The sequence below is a fragment of the Epinephelus lanceolatus genome, chromosome 23 (assembly GCF_041903045.1).
Source record: "Epinephelus lanceolatus isolate andai-2023 chromosome 23, ASM4190304v1, whole genome shotgun sequence".
In the NCBI taxonomy this organism is placed as follows: domain Eukaryota; kingdom Metazoa; phylum Chordata; class Actinopteri; order Perciformes; family Serranidae; genus Epinephelus; species Epinephelus lanceolatus.
In genome coordinates this window covers 17,965,954-17,979,315 of record NC_135756.1, presented here as the reverse complement: position 1 = coordinate 17,979,315, position 13,362 = coordinate 17,965,954, and the positions used below count along the sequence as shown (strand labels likewise).

The 13,362-nt window shown below is 37.5% G+C and overlaps 1 protein-coding gene across 2 annotated transcripts in view; it reads left to right on the top strand.

Annotated features, from left to right (window-relative positions):
- Positions 1 to 7,947, top strand: part of LOC117249183 (protein PHTF2) — a 65,914-nt gene extending 57,967 nt beyond the window's left edge. For both annotated transcript variants that reach the window (XM_078165508.1, XM_033614634.2), the window contains 13 exons: positions 1,691 to 1,919; positions 2,013 to 2,159; positions 2,292 to 2,448; positions 2,549 to 2,619; positions 3,339 to 3,467; positions 3,592 to 3,677; positions 3,887 to 4,079; positions 4,167 to 4,298; positions 4,513 to 4,599; positions 5,392 to 5,547; positions 6,649 to 6,744; positions 6,933 to 7,058; positions 7,398 to 7,947. In XM_078165508.1, the coding sequence (XP_078021634.1) occupies positions 1,691 to 1,919; positions 2,013 to 2,159; positions 2,292 to 2,448; positions 2,549 to 2,619; positions 3,339 to 3,467; positions 3,592 to 3,677; positions 3,887 to 4,079; positions 4,167 to 4,298; positions 4,513 to 4,599; positions 5,392 to 5,547; positions 6,649 to 6,744; positions 6,933 to 7,058; positions 7,398 to 7,418 (1,630 nt within the window). In that variant the 3' untranslated portion in view covers positions 7,419 to 7,947. The remainder of the gene's footprint in view (positions 1 to 1,690; positions 1,920 to 2,012; positions 2,160 to 2,291; positions 2,449 to 2,548; positions 2,620 to 3,338; positions 3,468 to 3,591; positions 3,678 to 3,886; positions 4,080 to 4,166; positions 4,299 to 4,512; positions 4,600 to 5,391; positions 5,548 to 6,648; positions 6,745 to 6,932; positions 7,059 to 7,397) is intronic.
- Positions 7,948 to 13,362: the final 5,415 nt, after the last annotated feature.

Here is a 13,362-nt window from a genome sequence, read left to right as displayed (position 1 = left end):
TTTTTTTTAATATGCAGGACCTTAAAACTCCTGTATGTGATAGAAATTTAGTTGCAAGACAGTGAAAACTAGTGGAGATGTTAATTTTTGAAAATTAAAAATTCTTGGTTTGAAAAAAAAAAGTTTAATTTATTTGATTAATGTTAAAACAGCAACAACAACAGAAAAAATTTAATTAAAAACATATTTAGAAATTATCCTTAGTTTTTTGGATGTTCAGTACAAAGTTCAACCAAATCCAGTAAAAAATAAGCAGGAATATGATTGCAAAAATTAAATTTAGCTCCAAAATTCATAACTAGAAAAGTATTTGGAGTAGGGATGTTCTTAACAACTAATTTCTGTGATGTTTAAAATGGAAGTTTAAAATTAGACAAGTGGACAACGCTAAAAGTAAGAAAACACTCACAAAACAGTCAAAATTAAGCACAATTTAATCTGCAAGGTTAAACATTATCATTAATAATATAATTAATTACATTTTTCGATGACCAAATCGTATTTTGAATGCAGTTGAAATGTGTGGCACTCTGCACTGTGCATTTTGAACATTGCACTATTTTAATACAAACATGACGACAGTGCACTAAAGAAAGTTAAATAATATTTATTGAAGAAAATATTTTTCAGGAAAATACATCTTTAGAAAATATGCCTAATTATTACAATAACATTTTCATTGGCTGAACGCAATAGCATAAAATAATTATTTTAATATGTCTGACTGACTAGTATTTCTGGTGCTGACTAGCAAGGGTAGCAACGTTTAATCGACAAGTCAGGAGAAAAATTCTGTGTGAGTTGTCCTTAAATGACCCATGTATGTAACACTCAATGTTGATATGCGGCATCTGATTATTGGCTGTACAACTCTTAATTCCTGAGTCACCAAAATGTACCAACAGAAACAATCTTTAGTCTTTGTCACCGCTGTTTTCTGTGAGGAACGGAGAGACTTTGCAGCTGATGTTGATGTGCATGACATACTGACCATGCTGTGTTCAAAAGAAGCGTGGGGCGTTTGTCTTAGCTGGGATAAAATTAATGATCTAGTTCCTCAAATGTCTATGATTTGAATTTTGTCTTGATTGTCTCAGACAGCTGCCTCCTCCCCACGCTGTGACTTTGACCAGCTGTCAGCAGAGTGCAACAGTGTGGAACATTACTGAGCACTAAATGAGTCCTGATTTGGTTTCTTCATCTATTGATTATCTGTCGCACACACTTCAGCTCTCAGCGCGAGACACTTCCACCTCTGACAGTTCATTTTCCTCAGTGATACTGCCGTTAATCCTCTCATTCACTCACTTGTTTGCCTTTTTAACTTTAAGACGTTTGGTAATTATCATGAGAAAATCTGACTGCACGAGGAGATGCACCTATAAGATACTATAGTTACAGTGCTGCTTTGTTTTACTTGGTTAGTGCAGCAGCAGGTCGTCACTACATTCATTTTTCTGCAACACCTTCTCTCCAACATTGGCGTTTCCACTTTTGTACAAATGTTTCACACTGTTGTGTTTGATGCATCCTGTTAGTGTGATTTATCTGCATGTCAGCTTCAGAGATGTGACATCATAACTCACTGACCTGCTGTGTTTGTATCCTAATAACTGTCTGTATCCATCTGTCCGTCTGTATATGTCTTTTCTTGTCGATCTCTCCTGCCCTCCTCTGCGTCCTCCCTCAGATCTAAGAAGTCCAAACTATCCATCGACAAGTCGACGGAGACAGACAACGGCTACGTGTCGCTGGACGGCCGGGTGACCAATCGCAGCAGCGAGGAGGGGCTTCAGCTCCACGAACAGAGATGCGATTCATTAAACAGAGGGGAGGAGGTGTGCTGGAACTCTCACGTCCAGCCGGCACACGCTCACACACCCCGCAGCACGGGGCTGTTGCTGGCGAGCAGCAACAAGGTGATCTGTCAAACCTAAGACACAAGTGCTGTTTGACTACAGGTCAACAAAATCTCTAAAGGATTTGTCTGACATGTGTTTTGTGTCTTTTAGGAGCCAGCGTCAGATGAGGCGTCCAGTGAGGAGGACCCTGAAGCATCCTACAGCGCCCTCCGCAGGGGAGTGGAAAGAATGAACAGCGACTGTACGCTCAGAAACCGCAAGAATACACACCACTACAAGAAACACTATGCTGTGGAGGTAACACACACACACACACACACACAGAAGGAAACACGTTAACTCCTCAAAGCTGTGTAATCATGTTATATCAGAATAATGAGAACAGGACATAAAGTAGATATCCTTTCATATTTTTCTCATGTCTTTCAGGATGTCCCTAAGTCTGGCACCAGCTGCAGCTCCAGATGTTCCAGTCTGAGGACTCAGGACTCAGAGAGCACTCGACATGAGTCCGAGACAGAGGACCTGATGTGGGAAGACTTCCTGCACTGTGCCGAGTGCAGATCATCCTGCACCTCAGAGACAGGTCAGAAGACCAGATCAGTAAAGAACAGATAAAGAAGCATTCATGACTGGTTTGTTTAAACACGTCTGCAGCCTGTGACCGTGACTCCTTTTCTTTACAGAGGGAGAAGGAGGAGGGACGCCTGTCTGTCCCCCTGCGAAAAAGGAATACAGAGACGACCCTTTCCATCAGGTCTGTAAACGTTCTAAAATAAGAAATGAGGCTTGCTTGGGGCGAGATAATAAACATATTAGATTAAAGGTTTGATAATTGGAAATAGTTTATTATCATTATTATTATTTATTCCTCGTTCCTCATGTAGGCATGTGAGTTTTCTTAACAAATTCAAAGTAACTCAGGGTGAGTGACTGATATAAAAATGATCATTTTGTGGGTGAAGTATTCCTTTAGTAGAAATCTAACAAAAAACTGAGCTTAAATTGACTGAGATGTGTCTTTTTTAGATGTCTTGGTTACATATAACTGCTTTTTCAACAGTTCTTAAATGACGAGATTCCCTTTACAGTTGACCTGCTAAATATATGTATAAAAATGTTAACTTTGTGGCTTGAGGCTTAGTGGATAGAGCAGGTGTCCCATATACTAGGCAATGTCTGTGCCACAGTGGCCACAGGTTCAGTTCCAGCCTACGGCCTCTTGCGCCATGTCATCTTCTCTCTCTCTGTCCCCCTTTCACTCTGAAACCGTCCTATCCAATAAAGGCAAAAAGCCCAAAAAAAAACAACATTTCAATATGTTAACTTTGCAACCAGATGTGTTAAAACCTAGGCCCTGACCCACAAATCCCAAACACTTTTGGTTGCTTACTGTGTCCCATTTGAATAGTATTACAAAGTCAGGTCAGTAATAATGTGTATGTTGATGTGCATACCTTTTGTTTTCTCCCTCAGGGTCACGTTCCCTGGCTGCACAGCTCCAACCCTGGTTTGGAGAGAGTGAGCGCCATCGTGTGGGAGGGAAACGAGTGTAAGAAGGCCGACATGTCCGTCCTGGAGATCAGCGGCATGATCATGAACAGAGTGAGTGATGATTTCTGTGAACCTGAAAGGAAAGCGTATAGTTAATATTTTAACTTTCAGTGTAAGACAACAAATGGAGGTGGAGAATTATTAAAACACGACTTTTCTCTGCCTCCTGACGCAGGTGAATCTCTACACTCCTGGTATTGGTTACCAGATCTTTGGGAACCTGGTTTCAGTGACGCTCGGCCTCACACCTTTCGCGTACAGGTACAACATACGTCCTTTCAACGTGTTAACATCTAAAAACAATTAAATACCATGGAAAAATGGATTGGAGAAATATTTAAGAAATAAATAAATTGTGCCACGTATTTTAAATTTAGTGAGGTATCACATATTACAAACTGTCAGTAGCACAAAAGTATGCAAAATTTGGATACTGGCTGTTTAACTCAGTCTTTGTCCACCTCCTGCAGGCTGGCTCAGTACCGTGACTTGGATCAGCTGACCACACTCTCAGCCAATGAGCTGCTCTCTGTGGCGCTGGGAGGCGGGTCTGGATCAGACGCCTTGGTCATCACCATGGTAACACTCAGCTTCGTGGTGCGCGTTTGCCTCATATGGCTCTTCTTCTTCCTGCTCAGCGTAGCAGAGAGGACCTACAAACAGGTGAGGTTTGGTTTTTCTTCGATGGATACTCACCTGAACTCTCCTGTCATTTCTGATTAAACTTATTAATGTTGTTGGTTGTTTCAGAGGCTACTGTTTGCCAAGCTATTTGGTCACCTGACTTCAGCGCGCAGAGCCAGGAAGTCTGAAGTCCCCCATTTTAGGCTGAAGAAAGTTCAGAACATCAAGATGTGGCTGTCGCTACGCTCCTACCTCAAGGTAGCTCACTGATGACGTTCACACCCTCTTTAAAAATGTACCGCAGCTGTGATGTCAGTTCAGTCTCTCACTTCTGACTGTTAATTAATGCAATTAATCATATAAAATAAAATAAGCATCTATGTTAAATACTACAAATGTATCTGTTAATTTGGGAGCTGGACAGCTTGAACAAAATGAACTGTAGTTAGATTGAGTCCCGTTGTATTTGCAGAGACGGGGTCCTCAGCGTTCAGTGGATGTGATTGTGTCATCTGCCTTCCTGCTCACTCTGTCTGTTGTCTTCATCTGCTGCGCCCAGGTAAGATCTGATTGGGTCACATCATTACAGCCACATTAAACCTGTTAGTTTAGGAGTGGCTGGATTACAGTCAACATTTATGATCATTTCACATCGTGTGACAAACACAAAAAGATGTAAAAGCATGTCAGCTACAGATCTGGCTTTAGTCTAGTTTTTCTATTGTAGTTGTCACTGACAATACCATAAGGACAGCAGCAAATCTTCACATTTCATTCATCAAAATAATTGCAAATTAATGTTCTGACACTTTATTGACTAATCATTTACGCTGCACCTATATAAACTATTGGGTAGTTTAATTTATACGAAAACTTTTTGTGTGTTTTATATGCAAAGATCTTAATTTGTTAAGTAACTGAAGCTGTCAAATCAAGGGTAGTGAAGTCAAAAGTAAAACTTTTTCTGGAGTAGAAGTAGAAAAGTGGCATGAAAACCTGAGATAAACTACCTGAAATTTGTATTTAAGTAAAGTACCTGAGTAAATAAACTTAGTTACCTTCCACCACTGTTTTCAGGTTTACTTTACCTCAGTTTTGAATTGATTTTTAATTAAGCAACAACAAGTAAATTGTTTTTGTAATTAAATCATATTTTGTTAACCTCAGTGAAAACTGGTTAAGTCAGTGTTGATTCTTGCCACAACCACTGGGAGGCGCCAAAATGTTCAAATTCTACACATGGCTCTTAGTTATTCAGAGAGCTTTGATGCTTGAGACTGAATATAAGACAATTTGTACCAAATGAAACATCTCCACAGACTGATTAATGTACCTACCTCTCGTCCTCCAGTTGCTCCACGTCCATGAAACGTTCCTGGAGTGTCACTATAACTGGGAGCTGGTGATCTGGTGCTCCAGTCTGTCTCTGTTCCTGCTCAGGTTCGTCACTCTGGGCTCCGAGACCAGCAAGAAGTACAGCAACACCTCCATACTGCTCACTGAACAGGTACACTCAGAACATACATGTTTAACCACACAGCAGACACGTCTTCCTGCAACAGCCCTTTTTAGATAGGAGCAGACTCCCTATGTTGCAGAACCAATAGTAAATCTGCAGGGCGGTCCTTCGGTGGCTCGCTGAAGTCTTGTGCTCATAAACATAGTCCAACTGCGTTAAAAGTTTTAAACAAAGTCGCTATAAGTCCTTCATTTCCACAATGTTGTGGACTGAGCACACGTTTGATAAAACGGAGTTAATTAAATCTCTCGGCATCCATTTTCAAGCTCTCTGTGTGTTTGTTTCCTTGCGGACGAGAAAAGGGGGAGTGCACATTTCCGGGAGGGCGTGTTCTTTTCAAAAATGCAAGAGGTTGCTTCGTTGCCAGCCGTTTTCTCCGGTGTGTTAAACACACTTTAGAAAGGAGTGTCCCCAGACTATCAGAAGGCGGAGATCTCTGATTGTCTGGTGGCAAGACTAAGATAGGAGTTGTGCAAATTTGCAGCAAAGCCCAGTCAGTCTTCGTTCAGCATTGGCAGTATAAAAGCAAAATCGGGGAGTGCAGCAAAATGCTGCCTAGCTACTTTTGTTTATACAGAATGCGCCTTTTTCGGGGCAATGGGGGCGTGAGCAAGTAACAAAACGTGTAGCTCATTGTGTGACATAAACAGTGACGTGGGAGGGAAGCCGTGGCTGGTCAGTCCTTCGGCGATTCTCTTGTAAGTCAGCCCGTCCTTCACGGTCCCTGTCATCTGACCGTTAATGGCCTCTTTGTTTGCGAGGACAAGGAGGGCGCGCAATTCTTTGTCTCCCCAGTTGCTCATCTTTACAGTGTCTGTCAGGTTTGCGTGCGGCGTCATCAACAGCTCCTCCCACAAGTCTTCAACAGCCCCTCCCGTTGTGGAAGGCCACCTCGGTCTGTTTAAACTAAAAGGGTTATGTCAATATGACTACCCTACAAGGCGGAAAATTGGGCACCTCGGATCAACTTGCCAATCCGGCTCTGTGTGTCTAAACGCTCGCAGCTTGCCGGCAAAATGGCCCAACATTCACGGAAAATCTGGCAGCGTAAAAGGGGCTACTGACACTGATCTGTTGTGTGTTTTACAGATCAACCTGTATCTGAAGATGGAGAAGAAGCCAAACAAGAAGGAGGAGCTGACACTGGTCAACAACGTCTTAAAACTGGCTACCAAACTACTCAAGGTAACGTCTGTCCTCACAGCTCCTTTAAGAGTCATTTTAATACACTTCATTATCAGGATTCTTAACATCTAGTTGAGGCAGAGCTCTTTATTTATTCCAATCCCTGCAACAACAGTCTTTTTATTAACTCTTAAATACGCTCTGTAATCTTAACTCCTGTTTTCCCCTCCCCTCCTCTCTGGCTGCAGGAGTTGGATACTCCTTTCAGGTTGTACGGTTTGACTATGAACCCTCTGCTCTACAACATCACCCAGGTGGTCATCCTGTCCGCCGTGTCGGGAGTCATATCTGACCTATTAGGGTTTAACCTGAAGGTACGTGTGTGCTTCTTCGTTCCGTCAGGGTCAACACTGAAGACATTTTGATATTGGTCTACAGCACAAGCTCACCAAAGTTGAGCTCAACATGCATATTTACACAGAAAATATGCACTGACTGCATTCATTTCACAGTTACAATTTTAGTACAGCAAAATAAATGATCATCACTAGTAAATTAGCTTGCTGGCACAGAAGTAAATCTGTACATAAGTCTCAGTACATATAGTATGTCATTTAAAATAATCATAGTATAGCATTTGACCTAACTGATTATATGCTGTGTGTTTAAACATGAATAAACCAGCAGGTTTGTGTCTGTGTTTCTGTTCACAGCTGTGGAAGATCAAATCATGACAGTGAAGAGAGAACCAGCGTCGACCTTCACTCTCACTGACTGACTACCTGAATGCTCGTCTGACTGATCGATCTAACGGTCGACTGACTCAAAGACTGAACGTCGGCCTCGACATATCGGAGTGCTTTCACCTTCAACGTTCCCACTTTGTGCAATTACACTATTTATTTACCCACTCAGTGTTTTTACTTAGGGTTTATTTCAATTGTAGTTTGTTTCATTTGTGTGTTCCACAACACAAAACAACGCGTTGTTATTTTACCTGTCTACAAAAAGTGTTAGTATTATTAAGCATAAATTATGTTTAACGTGATGGTTTAGGTTCTCAGCTGCGTTTCCACCAGTTCAGTTTTCATTTCAGCTCAACCACACATTTGAAGGTGAAGTTCGGAGCTGCCGACGGGACAACAATCATTCATTGTCATTTTTGTGTTCTTTTTTCTTAAACTGAAAGTTATTATTTATATGTTGAGCACATTTTGAAACAAAACTTCAAACTCTGTTACGACCTTAAAGTCTGTTTTAAAAATACATGTGTTAGTCCAGTGGTTTTCTTCATACAGAAAAGAAATTGGAATTAGTCGAGGTGACTCTCTAGTTTAAACGCAAACTAATGGTTACAGTTTAATAAATTATTTTGTAGAAGACGCTTTAAACCACAGAGTATTCCTGGCATTTAACAAACCTCTACTCGTACCAGCTCCCAGGTGTAAGCGCTTTTTAATAATTACATTTACATATCTGTTAATGGATGTTAACATCACCGTTCTGCAGGTGACGTTTTTAATCTGCTGACTTACTTGAGATAACTGTTCCCAGGTTTTGTTCTCACCAGGAGAGGCGCAATGCCAGATGACATCAGCACTGCAAAGACACAATCATCCAGTTAATGGAAATAATAGAACGTGGAGAACAGGTGACATTTACAGAAAACTCTGAAGTTTAAACTGATTTTTCTTTTCTTTTTTTAGTTTTAATTTCATGACCCTGATACCTGGGTTTGACAGTATTTCCAGTAATAACGTGTGTACTGTAGTCTCACGTCCTCACAGAAGACGATCCGTTATTGATTTCCGTTAGAGCGTGACAACTTCTAACTTTGGCCTATTTGCTGCAGGTGAAACATCCTAAATTAGTAAACATAATCACTTCCTTTAGCTTCTGATTAGCTCTGATCACATGCAGTTTTCTTGTTTCCTTGATGATCCTGATTCATTGTTTGTGTAAATTTACACAGATTTTTTTTTTTTTTCCTGGAAGTCAAGGATCCTTCTTTGATAGGCCATACCTTCAAGGAAGGATCCTACAGAGGCAAGGCAAGAGTCCTTCCTAGCATTCGATAAACACACATTGGAACAGGCTAACGAGTGTCCTCAGGTGTACATCATTAACCTTCTGGGGAATTGGGGGGGGGGGGGGGGGGGGGGGGGTTTCTGGGTACTGTGATAATTTCGGCACTCTCTAATGTCGAACTATTTAACCTCCTGAGACCTGAACTTTTGTGTGGTATGCCTTTTTAATTTCTCCTAGCTATTTGGGATCAGTAGGACCCGATAAATATAAAAAACGAAACATTGTCAACGATAACAAAGTCCTAGTGTCTTCAAACGAGTACTTCCTAATTAACAGCGTCTTATTTTGTTACTGTTGCTAAATTTGGTCAAATTTGTTGCCATACCAAACTGCAAACATAGTTAATCATAGGTAAACAAGTTTAAATCGTAAAATGTTTCTACATGGATTAGTGTATTGTGCTCTTACTGCCACTAGATGGCACAAAAAAGTGTCCACAAACGAGGACAACAGGTCTGAGTTAAGTAGAATGAAGTATACGGTCAAGTAAACCCAAATGTGATGTCCTCATATGAAGACACAGGGTCTCGGGAGGTTAAGCAGTGTTTTTATTTATCCAGATAAATGGATAATAAATGGTGAAAGTTTCATTGAAGAGGCCCTGCCTTCACTTCCAGCAAATCGTGCGCAAAGAACTGTGGGTACTTTATACCCGCTGAGGATACACACATGCATCCTTGAACATTCTCTAAAGGAAGGTCTCTGTCCTTGGTAGAATTGAAGGATGCTTGACACTGGAACTGTCCTTCGGCGGGATTTGATGACGTAGCATCCTTGAAATTCAGCCATGTAAGGATCCTTCCTTGACTTTGAGAAACACCCCGTGTCTGAAATCACTCCTTACTTACTGCATTTCTTGTTCACCATTTTGTTTGTCTGAATTCTGAGTGACACTGTTGCTTTATACAAAATCCAACAAGGGATTGTACATTTTTGTTACACGTGCGCAAAATGACTGCAGTTTGTGTCGTAAATGATGGATTTATAAGTGTCCGAAATATGAGTTTACAGTAAAGTATTGGGTCTACAAGAAACAGTGAATGAGTAAACAAAGGAGTGATTTTGGATACAGTTTATTATTCTATTCTAAAGCAAATAATAATAATGTACAACACCACATTTACTTGGCTAAAGAAATACATTTAATAATAATTCAATTTAGCTTTTTGGAACTCCTGTCAAAAAGGAATATTTTAGTATTGTGGCTGTGCTGCAGTTTAGTTGAACACCTTCAAATGTAATTATAATATATCCCGCATATCATAACAGCTCGAAGAGTTTAAGTCCTGGAAAATGTTTTGGACTGTCTGGTCAGATAGTGTTGGTCAACGGTAGACTGATTCGTCATGGTGGATCTTATATAGAATTTGATATCAAATTCCCAGAGCTAATTAATTTGTAGATTTGTGTGCATGACAATTGGCACTGATCAAAATTAAAAGTTAGCCACTGCAGTTAAAACAGGTCGGAACGTGAATGAAAATATGCACTTTAAAAACAGATTTAAAATGGAAGAATAGAAGTTACATCTTGTTTGAATGTCAAAGAGATTTTTTTTATTGTACCTCACCTGCTTGACACAGTACGTGTTTGCTGTTCAACAGAATGCGAGCTCTGAACTTCAGAATATTGTATCGACAATTCACATCACACCCTGAAGTAGATCCCAAATGGTACATGAAGTTATACCCACAGAAACTATCTTCAATGTGATTAAAACGCTGTGGTTGCCTCAGTTAACGAGTTAGCATCATGCTAACTGAAACTAACTTCATTATTCATAAAAAATGCTAGCATAATCATCTTCAGTGTGTTTGAGGAGGAAGACCAAAGTGCTTATTTTACCGTTTGTTTTTGTTTGTCTGTGCTGAAAAAAAAAAAAAAAGAATGTATTTGCAGCATCATGCTTTAAAAATATGTTTCCCTTTGGAAATACTTTAAGTTGTATTATTGTGTACTTTTTGGCATTGTGCTTTTTGTTCTTTCGTCATTCATTTGTAAAGGTTGTTTCTCAAGCTCGTCGGAAAGAAGAGGCACGTTTTACTGTTTTTAAGGAACAAATAAGTTTGAAATGTATGTTTGAAAATGAATCTAGGTAAAGGACTCTATGTTGTGATTCTGTTTTCAAAGAGTCTGAATATTTAGATTTTTTTGTGAACTGGTCTGTCCACAAGGTCTACATTTTTATAATAAAAATTAAAATAAATGGATGTCGACTCAGATTCTTTTGTTGGTTTTTCAGTACCCCCCATAATTACATATAATTTCCAACTTTGTAGACAGCAATGCTTACATTGATAAAACATTAACTTTATTACATAAAAATGTGATAAAAACAGTCATAGTATAGTATGTGATAAAAAAAATGTGATAAAAACTATGACTGTTTTCAACACAATTTGATGACATACTATACTATGACTGTTTTAATCACATTTTCATGACATACTATGCTATGACTTTCTCACGTTTTTATGACATACTATGCTATGACTGTTTTTATCACATTTTTATCACATACTATACTATGACTGTTTTAATCACATTTTAATGACATACTATACTATGACTGTTTTAATCACATTTTGATGACATACTATACTATGACTGTTTATCACATTTTGATGACATACTATACTATGACTGTTTTCATTACATTTTTGACATACTATACTATGACTGTTTTAATCACATTTTTATCACATACTATGACTGTTTTTTATCACATTTTTATGACATACTATACTATGACTGTTTTCATTACATTTTTATGACATACTATACTATGACTGTTTATCACATTTTTATGACATACTATGACTGTTTTCATTACATTTTGATGACATACTATACTATGACTGTTTCTATCACATTTTTATCACATACTATACTATGACTGTTTATCACATTTTTATCACATACTATACTATGACTGTTTATCACATTTTTATCACATACTATACTATGACTGTTTATCACATTTTTATCACATACTATACTATGACTGTTTTAATCACATTTTTATCACATACTATACTATGACTGTTTTTATCACATTTTATGACATACTATACTATGACTGTTTTTTATCACATTTTTATGACATACTATACTATGACTGTTTATCACATTTTGATGACATACTATACTATGAATGTTTTAATCACATCTTTATCACATACTATACTATGACTGTTTTAATCACATTTTCATGACATACTATGCTATGACTTTCTCACGTTTTTATGACATACTATGCTATGACTGTTTTTATCACATTTTTATCACATACTATACTATGACTGTTTTAATCACATTTTAATGACATACTATACTATGACTGTTTTAATCACATTTTGATGACATACTATACTATGACTGTTTATCACATTTTGATGACATACTATACTATGACTGTTTTCATTACATTTTTGACATACTATACTATGACTGTTTTAATCACATTTTTATCACATACTATGACTGTTTTTTATCACATTTTTATGACATACTATACTATGACTGTTTTCATTACATTTTTATGACATACTATACTATGACTGTTTATCACATTTTTATGACATACTATGACTGTTTTCATTACATTTTGATGACATACTATACTATGACTGTTTCTATCACATTTTTATCACATACTATACTATGACTGTTTATCACATTTTTATCACATACTATACTATGACTGTTTATCACATTTTTATCACATACTATACTATGACTGTTTATCACATTTTTATCACATACTATACTATGACTGTTTTAATCACATTTTTATCACATACTATACTATGACTGTTTTTATCACATTTTATGACATACTATACTATGACTGTTTTTTATCACATTTTTATGACATACTATACTATGACTGTTTATCACATTTTGATGACATACTATACTATGAATGTTTTAATCACATCTTTATCACATACTATACTATGACTGTTTTAATCACATTTTTATCACATACTATACTATGACTGTTTTTATCACATTTTATGACATACTATACTATGACTGTTTTTTATCACATTTTTATGACATACTATACTATGACTGTTTATCACATTTTGATGACATACTATACTATGACTGTTTTAATCACATTTTTATCACATACTATACTATGACTGTTTTTTATCACATTTTTATGACATACTATACTATGACTGTTTTCATTACATTTTTATGACATACTATACTATGACTGTTTTCATTACATTTTTATGGCATACTATACTATGACTGTTTTAATCACATTTTTATCCCATACTATATACTATGACTGTTTATCACATTTTTATGACATACTATACTATGACTGTTTTAATCACATTTTTATGACATACTATACTATGACTGTTTTAATCACATTTTTATCCCATACTATACTATGACTGTTTTCATTACATTGTTATGGCATACTATACTATGACTGTTTTAATCACATTTTTATCCCATACTATATACTATGACTGTTTATCACATTTTTATGACATACTATACTATGACTGTTTTAATCACATTTTTATCACATGCTATACTATGACTGTTTTTTATCACATTTTT